At 38.1% G+C, this 18,780-nt stretch overlaps 1 protein-coding gene across 2 annotated transcripts in view; it reads right to left on the bottom strand.

The window, feature by feature from the left end:
• Window positions 1-18,780, bottom strand: part of dapk1 (death-associated protein kinase 1) — a 53,751-nt gene that overhangs the window by 11,824 nt on the left and 23,147 nt on the right. For both annotated transcript variants that reach the window (XM_066710596.1, XM_066710597.1), the window contains exons 3-16: window positions 14,425-14,646; window positions 11,247-11,385; window positions 10,276-10,405; window positions 9,447-9,495; window positions 9,329-9,355; window positions 7,539-7,691; window positions 6,510-6,555; window positions 6,262-6,351; window positions 5,747-5,839; window positions 2,849-2,968; window positions 1,927-2,025; window positions 1,548-1,646; window positions 768-866; window positions 345-542 (exon numbers count right to left, since the gene is read on the bottom strand). In XM_066710596.1, coding sequence (XP_066566693.1) covers window positions 345-542; window positions 768-866; window positions 1,548-1,646; window positions 1,927-2,025; window positions 2,849-2,968; window positions 5,747-5,839; window positions 6,262-6,351; window positions 6,510-6,555; window positions 7,539-7,691; window positions 9,329-9,355; window positions 9,447-9,495; window positions 10,276-10,405; window positions 11,247-11,385; window positions 14,425-14,646 — 1,564 coding nt within the window. The remainder of the gene's footprint in view (window positions 1-344; window positions 543-767; window positions 867-1,547; window positions 1,647-1,926; window positions 2,026-2,848; window positions 2,969-5,746; window positions 5,840-6,261; window positions 6,352-6,509; window positions 6,556-7,538; window positions 7,692-9,328; window positions 9,356-9,446; window positions 9,496-10,275; window positions 10,406-11,246; window positions 11,386-14,424; window positions 14,647-18,780) is intronic.

Raw genomic sequence — 18,780 nt, 5'->3', positions numbered from 1 at the left:
TGAACAAAAGTGTTATCAAAGGCAGCTGTATCAGCCCAACAACGACTTAGTTCTTTGCACTATGGACTCGGTGTGAAGAGGAACAGATGGTCTAAATGCCGTTTCTGAGGATACGTGCACGCTACACCTAAGACTAATAGACCATTTCAGATAAAGTACAAATGCACCTGTTCCTATGGAAAAGTTAACACACAACATCTAGCACCTTACAACAATTCATTGCAATCTTGTTCACAGAATTCTACGACATAAGAGGTGGATATGGTACAGAAAAAGTCCTTTGGAGACTGACTGATATCTATGCATGCTCCTGGGTGTGAGACGGTCACTGTGGGTTCTCTCACTTTGTCTGTGGAATCCAGATCGGCGCCGTGCTCCACCAGACACTCCACGATGTCGCGATACCCTCTGGCGGAGGCGGTCAGGAGCGGACTCTCTCCCTCTCGATTCTGGACGTTGACGTTACAGTGAGCTTTGCAGAGTGCTTTGGCAACAGGGTAGTAGCCATGCCAAGCTGCACAATGTAAGGGGGTTTCCTGTTCCTGTATGAAGAAAATACAGTCACCCTGGGTTTGAATCGAGTCTCCAACTCTCAGGAAACACAGCATTTGTCCTGCTTTTGAGGATTCATTCAAAAAGCAAGAAAATAAAAACTTCAACTATTAGAAAAAAACATTTACAACAATCCTGAGTTACGTGGGATTGAATATTATTTGCTGGGTGATGTTGTGAAAGCCATCATTTGGGGGAATATAAATGGCACATACCTTGTCCCGGAGGTCCAGATTGGCTTGAATATCACAGAGATACTGCACCACGTCTACATTCCCATACCGCGCAGCAACATGAAGGGCAGTCTCTCCCGACTGACAGGAAAGAACACGCTTTTTAGTATTTTATCAATATTACAAATAATAGGAAAACAAAACATTTAATATGCTTATGAATTGTTAATATACAGTATATATTAATGTGCTGATAAGTGAAAGTATGCAGTAATGATGTGTAAATAGCAGGGCAAATTCCAAAAGCAGAAAACCAATTGATCTTAAACCTTTAAAAAAAAAAAAACACTGTAAATTGATTGATCGCATATTTCACTGAATAACAGTGGAGATGCCAAAAGCTACACAGCGGAACCATAAAACTATTGTCAGATCAAAGTAAAGCAGCACAACAATATGCTCTAAGTTACAGACATCTGTTGAACACTTTGCAGCTGGATTAATTACAATGCAGAAATGTAAATGGTACTCATAAACCGCTGTGAACATTGGGAATTCAGAATCAGCACCTTGCCGAAAGAGGCTCAGCATTGTACAGAATGCCATTTCACGTCTCATCTGTATCCATGGAAACTGCAAATAGCCCTGATCAGTGGATGCGGTACATATGGGCAGGCGTCTGTGAACACTTTTGCAGAAATTAGGTGTGAGAAACGGGTTTGAATATCGAGCCATTTTCATTTGAATATGATCGTTGAATCATTCGGTTTCTGCATAGGAAGCTCACAGACTGTGCAAATGTGTACAGAGGCTTCAAGTTACCTTATCTTGAACATCCAGAAGGCACTTCTTTTCATTGAGGAATTTTAAGGTTCCCACGTGACCATTCCGAGCTGCGTAAAACATGGCATTCGCCCCCGACTGTGAGAGAAACCAGATTGTAGTTAGAAATGGTGAATCACAGAAAATGTAATCACAGCTGGTAAACTTGCTTGAATCACATTTCTTATACTGTGTCTAACCAAATTTCTATTATACTATTCTTATATGAGATTGATCTGGGTTTTTTTGGACCACAACACACAGTAACAAAAGCCTTACTGTACTAGCCGATATTATGCGGTCTTCAGTGACTCTGTACAGTCTACGTTAAGGTTTTAAACAAGACGCCCAAGACAGATAGGAACCTGGAAGTACCAACCTTGTCATGAGCCTGAATCTCTGCTCCTTTCTTTATAAGTAGCTCAAGTATCTGAACATTTCCACAGCCAGCAGCGATGAGAAGAGGAGGCGTCCCATGCTAAAAGAGAAGAAAAAATGACTTATTTCTAAAACAACCCTAAACATGCCTCTATAATGAATGTCTGCAGTTGGTAGAATGTGTACGAAGGAAGGAAAAATGGGAAGATAGCATATTTGTTCAGGATTACATGATATAATTCCATTAAAATAAAAAATAAAAAACATGGCTTTTCTATTGTAACACGCTCCTCTTTCCTGTTATTTTTAAGCAGAAGGTTAAATTGTCTACATTATGAGTGAAGGTTAAATAACTGACACGGTGTGAGGGAATAATTCAGATGTAAAGCATCCGTTAACAGAAAATCCCTTAATGAAGATGTACAGCTGGATGCCTCCTAGCAATGCAGTCAAATTGGTGGCGGCTTTTGTTTCATTACTGTACAAAACTATTTCCTTGGGCCCTCCCCCTTCACACTTCAATTTAATGGCAGAAACATTATTGCCGCGGATCTGCCTGGCAATTTCACGGAACATAATGATGTTCTGTTCTGTGACACAATTAAGTGTTTATAGCAAAGATGAAAGAGTATTCCTTCCTAGTTTGTATCAGATCTTGAAAAACTGCATTAATGCCTCGTTTTTCCTCACAATTACAACAAACGTGAAAACAACCTTTCAAAAGCCCATTATAAGGATACACAGATAAAGCGATATCTATATATACATGCACATAATGCTATATTTGTTAACCAGAGCTGGATTCTGTAAAGCAACAGTGGGAATATCAGAACTACAAGGAAATTGTAGTTACAGAGACTGCTTTATGTTGGAGAAATCAGATCGATACGCAGAGAGGTTGAGTTGCACGGTTGCTTGGCTACCTTGTTGGGCTGGTTGATATCGTAACTCGTCAAAGATCCCAGAAGGTGCTGCAGCCCAGGGACGTTGTCATCGTTGATGGCATGAATTATCGCTTTCATCACAAAGGAGTCTTCCTCGTCCTTTAAAGAAAACACTTGCAGTTGTCAAAGTTGTAGTTTATTTATTTAATCTTTAGCTGGGTGAGGAATGCTGAAATAGTTAATGATTTTGATCTAAAACATTCTTGATGTTTTAAATTAACTAGAAGTCCTGGAAAATATCAGGAAGGTGTGATCTTTGGTAAAATGTAATCCAGCCAGGCTTCTCATCTAGCTGAATATTCATCACAAACTGGCATTTACAGTCTGGATTTTGATTTTTAAACGATAAAGAAACCATGCAACTTAATCTATTTTGTTCAGCAGTTTCTGCAAACAGGAATAATAAAATGAACAATTTAAAAAATGTATATCTACAGTGAGGGAAAAAAGTATTTGATCCCCTGCTGATTTTGAACGTTTGCCCACTGACAAAGAAATGATCAGTCTATAATTGTAATGGTAGGTGTATTGTAACAGTGAGAGACAATAACAACAAAAAAATCCAGAAAAACGCATTTCAAAAAAGTTATAAATTGATTTGCATGTTAATGAGAGAAATAAGTATTTGATCCCCTATCAATCAGCAAGATTTCTGGCTCCCAGGTGTCTTTTATACAGGAAACGAGCTGAGATTAGGAGCACTCTCTTAAAGGGAGTCCTCCTAATCTCAGCTCGTTACCTGTATAAAAGACACCTGTCCACAGAAGCAATCAATCAATCAGATTTCAAACTCTCCACCATGGCCAAGACCAAAGAGCTGTCCAAGGATGTCAGGGACACGATTGTAGACCTACACAAGGCTGGAATGGGCTACAAGACCATCACCAAGCAGCTTGGTGAGAAGGTGACAACAGTTGGTGTGATTATTCGCAAATGGAAGAAACCCAAAATAACTGTCAGTCTCCCTCAGTCTGGGGCTCCATGGAGTTTCAATGATCATGAGAACGGTGAGGAATCAGCCCAGAACTACACGGGAGGATCTTGTTAATGATCTCAAGGCAGCTGGGACCATAGTCACCAAGAAAACAATCGATAACACTCTACGCCGTGAAGGACTGAAATCCTGCAGCGCCCGCAAGGTCCCCCTGCTCAAGAAAGCACATGTACAGGCCCGTCTGAAGTTTGCCAATGAACATCTGAATGATTCAGAGGAGAACTGGGTGAAAGTGTTGTGGTCAGATGAGACCAAAATCGAGCTCTTTGGCAACAACTCAACTCGCCGTGTTTGGAGGAGGAGGAATGACCCCAAGAACACCATCCCCACCGTCAAACATGGAGGTGGAAACATTATGCTTTGGGGGAGTTTTTCTGCTAAGGGGACAGGACAACTGCACCGCATCAAAGGGACAATGGACAGGGCCATGTACCGTCAAATCTTGGGTGAGAACCTCCTTCCCTCAGCCAGGGCATTGAAAATGGGTCGTGGATGGGTATTCCAGCATGACAATGACCCAAAACACACAGCCAAGGCAACAAAGGAGTGGCTCAAGAAGAAGCACATTAAGGTCCTGGAGTGGCCTAGCCAGTCTCCAGACCATAATCCCATAGAAAATCTGTGGAGGGAGCTGAAGGTTCGAGTTGCCAAACGTCAGCCTCGAAACCTTAATGACTTGGAGAGGATCTGCAAAGAGGAGTGGGACAAAATCCCTCCTGAGATGTGTGCAAACCTGGTGGCCAACTACAAGAAACGTCTGACCTCTGTGATTGCCAACAAGGGTTTTGCCACCAAGTACTAAGTCGAAGTGGTCAAATACTTATTTCCCACATTAACATGCAAATCAATTCATAACTTTTTTGAAATGCGTTTTTCTGGATTTTTTTGTTATTCTGTCTCTCACTGTTAAAATACAATTACCATTAAAATTATAGACTGATCATTTCTTTGTCAGTGGGCAAACGTACAAAATCAGCAGGGGATCAAATACTTTTTCCCCCTCACTGTATCTTTTGTTTGGAGAATCAAATTTCGACAGGAATAGTCAAACTAGCATGTGACCCTCCAAGATAATCTGAGAGATTTGCTAATATGAGACTAGTGCTGGAATGCTCACTGCACAGAAAGAATGTAATACAGTTAAAGGAAAAAGGCTATGGCCATTCGAGCGTTTACAATGAGCCATGACCAGCGCTCAAGTCCCATTCGACAGCTGCAGACAGCGCAAAGAAAACAGGGTTTTATTGGAACAAAAACTATTTGGTTAGATTATAAGGCTCAGCAGATAATCGGGTCAAATGAAAAGGGAGAATCTGGGTAAATACAAAGCAATGCATGAAGATTTGCACAGAATTACCATCAAAAAGAGGGTGTTGGGGGAGAAGAAAAAAAAAAAGCCTTTTGCAACACCACCAAACTACTGGGGAGAAATCTAGGTCTGTTATGCGGCAGCCGAGAGGTGACGGACAGGCCCTCTGAAGTGTATAAGGCAGTGATCTTAAACCCAGAACCACAACCACTTTTAAATCTTGGGATAGTTAAGTACCTTGCACATCTTAATTGGCAACAAAACGTTTCACAGATCATTAACCCTTTACTTGGGAGCCCAGAATCGCATATTACTCGGCTGCTACAATGTTGTGTTGTTTTTTAAACTCCCTAAGGGACAGCAGTGCCATGAAGGATTAGACGAAATCAGAAGTTTCAGTATCAATTAGCCCTCGGACTCAAAATCTATTACCCCCAAGTCAGGTCTGCTTATTTAACAAAATCATACATTGTCCCCATTACATTTTAAAAGAGGAAATACAGCTTGTGACATTTACCAGCACTACAGAGAGACATTTTTCAGACTTGGGTCTTTTATTACATTCATTACTTACTAGAGTATCATCACTGCGTGCCACGCTCATGTTGCTCCGAGACAGAAAGGATCTTGACAGCCGATTGCACAATGAGATGAGACGCACCGATTGCTGAACAAAAGAAAACGGGGAAGAGACAATGTGTTACAACGAACCAGAAATGATATTGGAGATTATAACTTGGAAAAAAGGTGCTTTTATTCTAGAACAGGAGTTTTAAGTGAAATTGATGAGATTTCTGAAGGGGGGTGAAATTTGTAAAATGTATTATGCCTGAACTGCAATGTATTATTGCACTTTGTAAGTCGCCCTGGACAAGGGTGTCTGCTAAGAAATAAAAAATAATAATAAAAACAACTCACTTTCCAGCAGTATGTCATATATAAAAAATATATAGTGTTTTTACCTTCTTTAAAATATCCCAAGCTCAGCAAAGGTATTTATGTGGTAAAAAAAACAACTAATAAGATCTAATAAGGATATTCAAAAAAGAAGAGCAAGGGGGACTAAACAATCCAAAAAACAAAAGCTACCTTCCATTTTCTTCGGGCTGCGAACTTCTTAAACTTTTCCATATTCACAGCAGATTCTTTCCTACTGAGCGCCTGCTGTGTGTCCTTGGGCTAAAGGGAAGAAAGAAAAGACATTGGAACAAGAGCCTTGGTATACACCTTTTTAGCCAGTCATATCTACGTGCCAATATCCCAGTAAACCTGCAATTATTTATGAGAATTACAGTGAAGGTCTTATGTGACCTAATTACAAACACAGTGGGACCCACCTTAATCCAGGGGTGATGTAGGCTGTCTTGTATTGTCATTCTTTTTCTGGAAGAAATGCATATTAAGAAATGCAAGATTAACAAGTAAATTAAACTATATTTAAGGATACTGAAATTAGTGCACAGCTGCTTATGTATCTGATAAGAGTTATAATTATTGAGAATGAATGGCAGTCAAATTATACAACTGCTTTTTCCATGATGCATTCAGTTAAAAGAAAATACTTTTTAAATAATGTAACCATTAAATAGTGGTAAGACAAGACAATAACTTCCAGGTTTGGTCAGTTTTACTTCTTGTTAAAAAACCCTGAATCACTGATTATGAGGACAAAACAGATTTAATAAAAGAGAAGTTGGAAAGAAAAAACCCACACCCTCAGAGAAGAAAAGGGAAATGCATGACCTGATGTAGTTTGGGTTAGACTGAAAGATACATTCCGTGCAGAAGAGAGGATATGAGTGCAATTATCAAAATAAAAAAATCTGATAAGGCTGAGCCTTTCACATCACCCTTGTGGTGTCAGAATACTTGGTCTGTCCTCTGAAGTAGTTCATTTAACTAATTGCTGCCTACATTTTTTATTTATAATTAATCCCCCGGTTCAGGCCATGGGGTATCGGTAATTTAAAGTAACTAAAATAAGCTGCTGAGTCCTGATCATCATAAGCAGAGCTGACATGAGAGTTTCACTGACCTCCTTGTTTCAGCAATAAAAAGTCAATAGTAAAACAAGAGAGATTTCATTTTGCCTAGCCAGACAAAGTGCACCCCCCACCCCCCCTTACATTAACAAGAAGAAACTATTTTTCCTGGTATTTTATATATATATATATATATATATATATATATATATATATATATATACACATACATACACACACACACATACATATATGTGTGTATATATATATATATATATATATATATATATATATATACACACACACACACACACACACACACACACACACACATACATACATACACACATTTTGAAACAATTAATGGAAAAGATAACCACATACTTTGGATCTTTAATCAAAAGTCTTCTGATAAAATCTTTAGCCAGGTTGCTGGTGTTACTGAAGAACTCCTCGTCGAATTCATAATTCACAGCAGACACATTCGCCAGCGTCTCTTGCTTGTTATCTCCGAGGAAGGGAGAGGCACCACTCAAGCTGTCAAGAAGAAGAACATAAAAACGGTGAAGTGGGGCATTCGGAGAGCCTGACTAGACTGAACTAATGAAGCACTCATGCAGAAAAACACCATCTTTATTACTCTGCATGTTGTGGATTTTACAATAGTGTGCACTTATTTCATATCATATGAGAATGTATTTGTGCCTATAACACAAACAGGACATTGTATATAGGCCCTTTATACAAATACTAGGTAGAAAGTAGTTTTTATACATTATAGACAAGATTACCCTCAATATTTCATGTGCATATATAAGAAAAACAAGGAATATATTCCTACAGTACAATGTGCTTTAACCATAATGTAAAAAAACTCAAAAAGCATCCACTGTGAAATGTATTTTAGATATAACAAACTGAATGTGGATGAGCACTAACAACCTACCAAATAAGATTCAAACTAGGTCAGGCATACAAATATGTCATATAGTGTGAGAGGATTAAGTGACAACTCCCAATAGCACCCCCACTTAAGTGTAGACTTGACTCTGTCACAATGCCTCGCACCAGTGACTTGTTAAGGCCAGAGACGAACTCTACACTTGCATATCTTAACAAAACCTAAATGTGAGCAGAGTTCTTTATTTAAGGCAGTTTGCAGGGGCCTGAATGAGTTTAATATCAAAGGTGGTAAGCTCAAAATTGAGGATTCAGTGTAATTAAAATGCATTTCTGAGTTATATAGATTAATTTTAATGATGTGCCCAGTCTCCTCTGTCAAATATCCAAATGCAACTGAAGGATGTTCTTCCGTTCTTTTGCACATCAGCAGTGGTGACACAGAACCAGCGAGTCAGGTCTGATATTCCAGATTTATGGTTTTACAGAAGCAATGGCCTTGAAGTAGGTGGAGTAGGAATAGAAATATGACAAAAGGAAGAAATTGATCTCATGACTTATGGGGATACATTTTTATCAAGTAGAAAAAGGGAAGATAATGAATTCATCGCAGGTGGAGAGGAAGCTGAAATGTGAACCTTGGGGTCGCAATCCACAAACTGAAGCAGACATGAGCTAATTGGCTGGAAGTGGAAAAGTTGGAAGTATTTGTTTGGGTGTCACTGCAGAAGGAAGACTGGCTTGTCACTAGTGAAAATGAAAGAATACCAAAGGATTTTAAGAGTGGTTCTCTATTTATTTAAAAAAGGACAGTGGAAATTATATGGATGAATGCTTAACCTACCAAAGGGACACGGGCCTCTCTACCAGTACACAACCTTAGCTGACGTTGAAGTGTTATTCATTTTGTTTGTTCTAGTTCTGTGCAGGCTGGCTATCACTGATCTTCACAGCACTCTCATTATATAACCATTTTGCAAAATGTTCCAGCTTCGCTTCAGTGTGGAAAAAGGTCATAATCTCCAGCAAGAAATGGACAAATTATATAATAGTATTGGATTCTCAGCATGATATAATATTTGTACATTGCTATGCGTTCTTACTCTGGTACTGTTTTACTAATTCCATCAAATTAGCAACTAGTTTTGTTTTTGCAATTACATTCTTGTGCAAAAGAATGTACATATTAAAAAATAGATGCAGTGTTAAACATTTTCTGAATAATTAAAAATAAACAAATGTTTAAGTTATTATTAATGAATTAATTTACTTACAGTATATACGTGATCACCCCAACACTCCTGAAAGTAAAAACACAAGAGAAAAAGAATGACAAAATAGAAATGTCAAGCTAAGATCACTTTAACATGCTTTGCAGAATTCATTTCTTACCACATATCTGCTTCAAGGCCAAGAGGTTCATAATTCACTACTTCTGGAGCTAAAAAGCAGAGAGGAAAAAAGACATACTGAACTATTGGATGAAACTGCTCAGGTTGCAGTACATCATGTTTTTTATAGTCTTGTAGATCATTTATTAATTGAAAGGCTCATATAGGTCATTATAGTGTTGACAGTCAGTATAGTGTGCATTTTCAAAAATAAAATCTTCTCCAGGTTTTAACTATAAAAGTACAAATCTAGTAGTAATGCAAAATATTGTTCACCACTTTAGAATGGGTTTGCAATTTTAACTTTTTTAGCACAAGAGCAAAAAGCTGAGACGATCATCCTATTTATGTGCAACCTGTGAAGAGCTGAACTTCATGTGTAAAATGAAAACAAAACCATAAAATGTTAAAGAAAATACATGATCATGATCAGGTTGGCACAGCTTACAATTTCGATTTGTGCATATCGCCCTGTGCTCTTTGATCTGAAAGTGTCTTGGCCTCTGGTGATGGATGGTGTCGTGCAGTTTTTAAGTTGACATGAAGTTGTTTTGTAGCAAGTTTTGCAGAGCTAGATATTAGCTTGCATTACATAACAGCAATGATTAGGTAGAGACAGGGGCTGGAGGGATGTCAGTAAACAGGTTTATAAATCCAGAGCTGTGGGCACAAGTGCTTTTGGCAGCAGGCGGCAGATATCCACTCACTGCCAAGGTCACCATCCATCACCTTTCTCCAACGCTACATGTACAGCCAGCACATGGACGCAAGTGCCCAATAACGTACCAGAAAAAACAAAAAAACAGAACGATGTAAAATGAGACACTGACCTACAAATTCTGGAGTCCCAAAGATGTTTTTGAAATCATTGCCAAAGTCTATTTTGTGAGCCAACCCAAAGTCAATGAGTTTAATGCGGGGGTGAGGCACATTTCTGTTGAGAAGCATGATGTTTTCAGGCTGTGGGGGAAAGCAGGAAAACAGGCATCAAACAGGGAAATCAGATGCAAAGTTGGAGGATGTCCTCTCTGGAAAGCAATAACCGGCTCTATCTGCTGTGTAACACGGTGCAGTGCAGGGAGAAAAATAAATCATGAGAGCTGCATTCAGTTTGGAAAGTGTGAGCAAGTACATATTAATGTTGTATTAAAAACTAAATTGAATATATTCTTGGTGATTTTCTTAAGCGGAATAAAAAGGGCACAATTTCAGGGCACAAAAACATTTGAAAGCATATGGTAATCGAGATGGAAAGTGAGGAGGGAATCCTGAAGCTATTTGTAATGGAGTGCAATTCCGAGACCGTGCTGGCTGGACAGTATGGAGGTTGAGCTAATGTTATACAAAACAGGTTGCATTTCCTTTTTGCATTGCTCACTGCTGGATCGCTTTTTATTTTTTAGTTGATATGCAAATAGCTTCACATTTTCCCTAGTGCTTAATTTTACATATTGAACTTTGGACTTATAATGTATAAAACACCATTTACTGACACATACAAGCATCTTCATCACAGCTAAATACTGGATGACAAGAAAAGAAAAAAAAAAAAAAAAGAAAAAGGAAAAGCATGAACATTTCCCAAGGCCCGGGGAACAGCACCGTGGACACAAATAAAAGCAAAAGAATGCAACTGAAATAAAATAATGTTGGTTCAATAACAATCCCTGGAAACTGGGAGCTGCAAAGGTCACAATAGTGAACAGCACAATAAAGGAGGAACCCTTTTTCTGCTTTGTTCTGTGCTTTGTTTAAGGATTTGTTATGCAGTGGCTTCCTCTACAAACAAAACTGCTCATACCTTCAGGTCAAAGTGAGCGATGTGCTTGGAGTGCAGGTAGAAAACGCCATCCAGGATCTGCTTCAGAAACTCAGTGGCCTCTTCTTCAGAGAGGGATTCCTTCTCTGCCAGGAAATCGAACAGTTCCCCTCCTGCCACGCTGCATGAAAGAAAAACAAACACAGAAGTAAAACCAAAGCACTAGAAAAATCTAGAACAGACAGGTCTATATAGTGCTCTCTCAAACCAGTGTAAACAAGAAAAGAGGAAGCTGTTCAGTTTAATTTGAGATGCATCAATTCAAAATATATAAGCTGATCGCATAGCTACAATCATCTATACACACCACTATTACATCAATGGGATATCTACTTCATTCAAAGTCCTAAGAACACCCTGATCCCCAACCCTAGCCAACATGAAAAAGTAAAGCTAGGCCTCATACAAGTCTATACCCAACAGAACTCAAAAGCAAAGCTAACCTTAAAAAAAAAAAAAAGTACTATAACTCTAACCCTAGCCCAGACCAAAATGAAAGCCTAATTTAAATCATGTAAATTAATTCTTTTCCAACGCCTGCATTCAATCTAATGCGTGTAGAGAAAAACACAGTATTTGCAAAGCAATTTCTTCGATTTCCATGATAAGAGTTTTGAATCAGAGAAATAAAATACCTGAACACCAAATCTGTGAAATTCCTTACATTTTCAAAATCTTACCATTACTAGTGGAAGTTAAAGTGGATTATATGTGAAAATAGCAGCATGCAATGTTGTCATGGTTACCAGGTTCGATTTTATACTTCCAAGACACCCCCCCCCCCCCCCCGGAATTTACCACCCTGTTTGTGTACTATTAAAAGCATTGTTCTTGCAAAAAGTCAGTTTTTTTTTCCTTTTCTTAGCAAACATAATGAGATGAATTACTAAATCAGCTGTTTGTTTTAGGAGAAGCAGTGGGTGAGGGAAGCTGCTGGATATATGAATTACAATCATGGCACGACTGAAAACAAGTGAATTGGTAAAGCTGTAACCCACCACTATAAACAAGCACAAGAAAACAACATCTGCAAACTGGAGGCTTGTCAATTATGACTCACAAACACCATTTATGAGTTTCATATTAGCAGTATCTATCTGAACAAGCCTCGGCAAAAAATCAGTAGAGGTTTACACAGGAAGATTTAAAAAGATGCCCAATGCTCGTTTGCCCATTTCTCTACCCCAGTAAGAAAGGATCCAATTCAGAGTTGTGAACAGTGTTTTTGCATATCCTCTGCTACAAACAGAAGTCGAATTCCCCAAAGCATCCAAAGAACTAGGTTTCCTGAAGATAAATGATTTAGCTTTTGATTTAGAAGAACGTACGTAAGAATAATAAAAATAATAAAATGTGACAAGAAATGAAGAAACCAACAAGCACAACATTCTCTGTAATTTGACTCCAAGGAGGGTGTTTTGTAGAACAGAAAAACAAACCACACGCTCCGCACTTCTCCACATATCCTATTAATTAACTAAATGATGAGTGTCATTCTGAGCTCTTAAACACAATTTTCTGAGTGTCTGACATGTGCGTGCTGATGTGCAGAATAAAATGTTAAGTGAGTTCAGTACTGACATGATATTTCAAATCATTGCCAGGTTCCAGCCCTGTATCACATTTAGCAACAGTAACTCACATTGCTAAAGAAATATATAACAGTGATTTTGGAGTTGAGGTATCAGATCTTAAAATTATTTAAAGAGCTGATCAATATTGGATTCCGAACCCATGCTTGATGTTTTTTCCACACTGTGCTCCCTTTAAGTTTCTTTAAATCCACAAATACAGAATAGAAACGTTCAAATATCATTATCTTTAACATATTTACACAACCAAGTCATCAGCTAAGTTCAAACTACAAATGGCCTACAGCATACACTAAGTAACCTTACATAGAACAGTACACCGTTATATTAGTAAACATTTTATTTTTTAGTTTTATTATTCTGAAAACTTAAATGCCTTGATGTGAAGAAAAGTCTGATAGCATGCTAATGGAATTTAAATACGTATTCTTGAGCTGAACCATTCCTGATTTAGCAAAGACTTGTGCTTAGTACATAAACAATATGTTGCATTTATTATCCACTTCCAATACAGCAATAAACCAGAATGTATTCAAATGCATCGCCCCCGTGAATGAATTGATCTCATTTATAATTTATTTTGCAAACAATCAAGATAGAATTCGTAAGAACAAGGATGCATTGCATCATCTGTACACCAACGGCAAATTAATAATCCCATCTTCCTTCAGCCAAGTAATAAAAACAACGGAACCAGCTGCACTCTTAAAAGCAGACATCCTAACTTTTAGTCAGAGCAGGCAGGCTGTTCAAAACTCAATGCAGCTTTCCATCAGCAGGGCAATGTGTTGAAGGACATAATTTCTCCTTCGCTTTGCAAATGCAAAACAGGATACTATAGGGAGATTATTCTTTCACTAATTTATTGTGCAATCTTACGGCATAACATGTACTGAAAAATAAATACATGAAGGGGATTGGATGACACACAAAGCCAGTAGGGTGTGGTGTGAGAGGTTGATCACGTGCATAGTGACTGGAAGGACTGAGTTTTTTTTTTTAGCCTATTAAATCCATTATTTTCTTTATTTGCATTTTACATTTATCATATTATTTAATTAACTGATTTTTCAAATTAAATTCTACTGCATTGTTTCCACTGTACCTCAGAGCCTTCCTACCATCACTCGATCGTACGATTGAAGCCCAATCAATTTCCTAAATTGGCAGTTAATACGGGGATAATTAATTTACAATGAAAAATTATATTCAGATTGTTTATTCTGAACTGTGATCAAATAGAAAGACTTCTCATTATACACCACAGTATCAGTACCCATTTAATTAGCTCTACAATAGCCATTCTGCATTGCTAGCCAACCTAACAAAAACATGTCCAAATACTTGCATCTCAGGTAACCAAGCAGAAACACTCACCTTTACAGAAGTCTTAGTATCAACTCTTACCCTAACCCAGACCAAATCCAGACAGAAAAACGGAAGATTGAGAAGAACATATCTATAATTCAAAGCACAACCTGAGCCAGACTTCCCACCAGTTCGCTCTAATTAAACCCTCGATGCGTGACATGTACTGAAGTGGCGAAAGGCGCAGCGGCTCTACTCACAGCTCCAGGATCAAAATGACGTCCGTTTTGTTCTCGTACACATCATGCAGGGTGATCACATTCGGGTGCTGGATCTCTTTCAATATGCCCACTTCTCGTTCAATGTCTTCTTTGGTCACCCCTCGCCGACTGGACTTGCTTCTCCTCTTCTTGATGAATTTTGCAGCATATTCCACTCCTGTGCTTTTCTCGTGACATTTTTTGACCACGGCAAACTGCCCACTGAAAAGCAAATAAAACAAAAACTCATTAATTTGGGGAAACTAAGAACTCAAGTGTAACAAATACACCAACACTGAAATAATTTTTTATAAAAAATTAAGAAATTCAGAAACATAAGTATTCTGTAGTATTCTGTGTATGTACCTGATTAATTACCTTTGCACACAATACATTCCTTAAACGCTTGATAATGCTGTATTACATTACAGAAACACAAATAACAGAATAAGAAAAATATTTTTGATGTGCAAAAATCACTGGTCAGCAGAATGAGAAACTTGTTTTTATAGGAGTTGTCACAGAGTTCAAAGTGATCTGTGAAACCACATTGTTTTCAGAACTATAATACTCATGGGAATATTCGTAATACTTAAAAATCTAAATCTAATATGCCTCAACATCTGCACTGGAACACAACTTTGACCACTAACACACTTGTGTGTATAGAACAGGATGGACAACCTAATCAATTACAGACTCACTGCAGTCTGTGCTGCCAAAACCATGTCAAACTCTCTCCTTTACTCAAAGTGCAAGCATTCCTCACTGTCTCCAACATGTCAACATCCCCACCCTCACAATTTAAAGACAGAGTCTTTGTTTTTTTGCTTCGAGTTGCTGCCTACTCACACACACAAACAAATATTATGTGAATGTTTAAGCAAATGCCTCAGTTGTGAGTCCAAACAAAATGTGATTTTAATTTCAGAAAACGTCACTCAAGCCTGTTTAACAAAATGTCACAGCTTTGTAGGTAATGTATGAACCAACAGAAGGCTTCCTACATGTTTTTTTTTTTTTTAAGACAATCCTTTAATCTGCTTTATATGAAAAGCAAGTTCATGTCAAATTTCTTCTGGGTCTGGTTTTCTTTTCTGGTTTATATCAGTGCAAACAGCTGAAAGTTGTCACTAATGCCGTTTCAATTGAACAAAGAGGCTGGTAAAGACAGTGAATTGCACCATGGAGAATGGCAGCTTCATAAAGATTATTTTTAAGCAACTGATGCCTAACATCCCTGAATCAAAAGAAGAACCACACAGGATTAAGAACACATCCTTGGCAATACATTCAAAGCTTTACCCAACTTCCTCTTTAATTGGTAGCGTTCAGACTGATATGCGAGGTAAAACTGGTCATTAAAATTCACACAGCATAAGAAAGTTGGAGAATCTAAACCGACTGAAAAATCAGTCACCACTAAACACTTCTGCATACAGGACATTTACATAATCATCAGGCATTTCATTAAGTAAGGAACTAATTAAAATACTTCCAACCTGACATTATCCAGCTAATTCAGATGAAAGGGTATAGGAGTACTTTTTGTTCGAAGCCTTGTAGTTCATATGCACTTTTTAGATGAGAAAAGTCCAGGTGGTGGTTATATACCAGGGGTGGCTAACCCTGGTCCTAGAGAGCCGCAATCCTGCAGGATTTCCAGGTCTCTCTTAATTACCAGTCAGTGGATATCTTGAACACAGGAACATTTTCCCTAATTAAGACCAATATTTGGTTCAATTAAGCAGTTAACGATCTGGATAAAACAAAAACCTGCAGACCCTGTGGCTCTCCAGGACCAGGGTTAGCCAACCCTGTTATATACATATATATTCAGATAGATTATTCTACTTCGTTTGTTAAATTTAAAGATATCAAAAGTTATCTAAAGGTAATGATTTCCTCTTTTTATTAAAGCTCCGAGTTACACGTTTAACTACAAGAACCAAACTCCTTTTGCAGTCAAAATGTCCACAATTAACCCGTACACAAAGTGTTGTGACTTTGTGCAGCTGTTAAAAACAAAGGGGGGATGGAAGGTCACCCTGAAAACCATTTCTCGATGCTAATGATGGGGATAATGCTCTATTCATGTCAACATCACCCTGTCTCACCTCAAATGTGCTCTAATCACATTGATAAAGATGGGAATTTGCATGTTATCTCTGCTGGAGGGCTTCCAAATACTTTCTATGATCCCTGGCATGGAAGCCTGGCTTTTTAATCCTCTTGCCTACGTTTTTTTTTTTTTTAGTAAAAGCAACATCAGGGAGCATTATAATAATGAGGTGTACCTGTGTGTGGTAACAGTCAGCCTTGATAAAAGGCATGTGTGCATCCCGATATACAATACGGTCCAACAGCAGAAAGACTGTCCCTCAGTGATTGTGAACTTCAGGAAAAACATCCAAGATAGAATTGTATCCAGTGGTTGTTAAGTAGGAAGCTAGATACATTTGTTTGAAAAAAGCCAACTAAATAACACCTTCAATTCACAAAAAATAACGGATATGAAACAAGCTTGGATACTGCAACGAGCAAAGTGTTCCCCCAAAGGAAAGGAAAACAGTTTTGTCAGTGACACCAATCAAATAAAAGGTTAGTAAAAGTCCTCTGTTGTGTCAGTTTCCATGGCAGTATGAAGTGGAACCTTTTCTCTATTGGAGTCCCCCACTGAGACCCATAGTCCAGTGTGCAATGCAAATTACATCAGACTCAATAAAGCAACTGCCTGACAAAGAGACTGACTTGTCTATCTACATGTAAATTTGTCAGTTTTAGCATTAAATAAAGCAGAGAGGCTCTCATAAAAGCCACTTGCATTTGTGAACAATGGAAACAAGCGGATCAAAATGGCAGGGTTGTTCTGCTCTGACATCAAAATTGCTACGGTGATGAAGTGTTGTAATCTTTTCTGTGGCAATTTAATTCATGTCTTGATGGCAGTACTTCTCAATTGGGTTTGGGATACTAAGACAAGGAACACACAATGCATAGTGACAGCTTAAATCCGGTGTCATGAGTCTCCGCTAATGCCGAGAGGATGGCTAGCCCACAAAGATACTGAGAGGAGTGTGACAGGCTTTCATAAATGGGGCATTGCTTTAAATGAGGCTAAGGTTTGAATCATGCCCCTGTCCTACAGTACCGCAGCTCAAACATTAGTTCCATTAAGAGTGACCACTTGGTTCACTTCTGCTTCACGAGGCAGAAACTAAATTTGTTTACAAGCTTTATTAATTTATCAACTACATAAGAAAAACCCAGATTATTATTTATTTATTATTGCGTGTAAGAATATAGTTTGGTTCTTACATGGGATTCATGACATGTGACTTCTAAAACCATAAAAAAAAAAAAAAAAACTTTGCTTGACCTTCCAATCTTTTCCACAGATATCTATTATAATGCAGTCGGTGAGAGCATCAATTCTAACTATGAATTCAGTTTTATTTGCCTTCACAGTAATGGTTTACCTTACACTGAGCCCTGAGCAAGGAAGACTTTCACAAAAACATGTTAAAAAAACAATAACCGTCTGATAGAGTATTGCTCATAAAGACTCTCATTTGGAAATTAAAGTTTACTGCTCTGCCTTCCAAAGAAAGAAATGGCAAGGCAGGTGTGTTAAAAGCATAATGCATGTTAAAACATATTATTCAAATAAACACTTTTATGCATGGAAGTGATACAAGAAGACTAACATGATCAGAAAACGGAAAGAACTGGGATTTTTACATAATTTTGAGTATTGTTTTTCACCATTGGACCTAATGAAAACCACATGATGTACTGTACTTATTTTTTTCCACAACACTAATTGCTTTTGCCTGACTGCAACTTTTTACTGCCAAAACACATTTAATATGACCTTTAGAAGAGATCCTCACAGTTCCAAACCAGCCCATAGATAAATGTTGCAAGAGTCTTTAAAATATGTTTAATTTAGGCACTTCCATCACTTAGTTTAAGTAAACTATAATAGCAAACACAAAGGGGCCACATTCATCACAACATTGTAAGAGAATGGTAAACCTATTTCGTACCGCAGTCACTGTTTGTTTTCCCAACCACATGGATACCATTAAAGAAAAGGAAGATGGCAACAAACATTGCCTACGCCTAAATCACTGACAGGAAGATTTTGACTAGAAAGGCTCAAGGGACCTCAAGAAAAATGTGTTGTGGTCATAATGGTTTAGAATGACATTTTTCAACACTTTGAAACCACTGAAATTGTGATGACACTTAGATCTCCGTCACACAACGTTGTCATGTTGCAATAACCGAAACCCATTGCAAAACAAGGGACACCTTCATGTGGGAATATAAACAGTCCAGGTAAAGAGAGGG

Source organism: Amia ocellicauda, chromosome 8 (genome assembly GCF_036373705.1).
Source record: "Amia ocellicauda isolate fAmiCal2 chromosome 8, fAmiCal2.hap1, whole genome shotgun sequence".
In the NCBI taxonomy this organism is placed as follows: Eukaryota; Metazoa; Chordata; class Actinopteri; order Amiiformes; family Amiidae; genus Amia; species Amia ocellicauda.
Note: the sequence above shows the minus strand (reverse complement) of the source record. Positions and strands in the feature narration are given on the sequence as shown.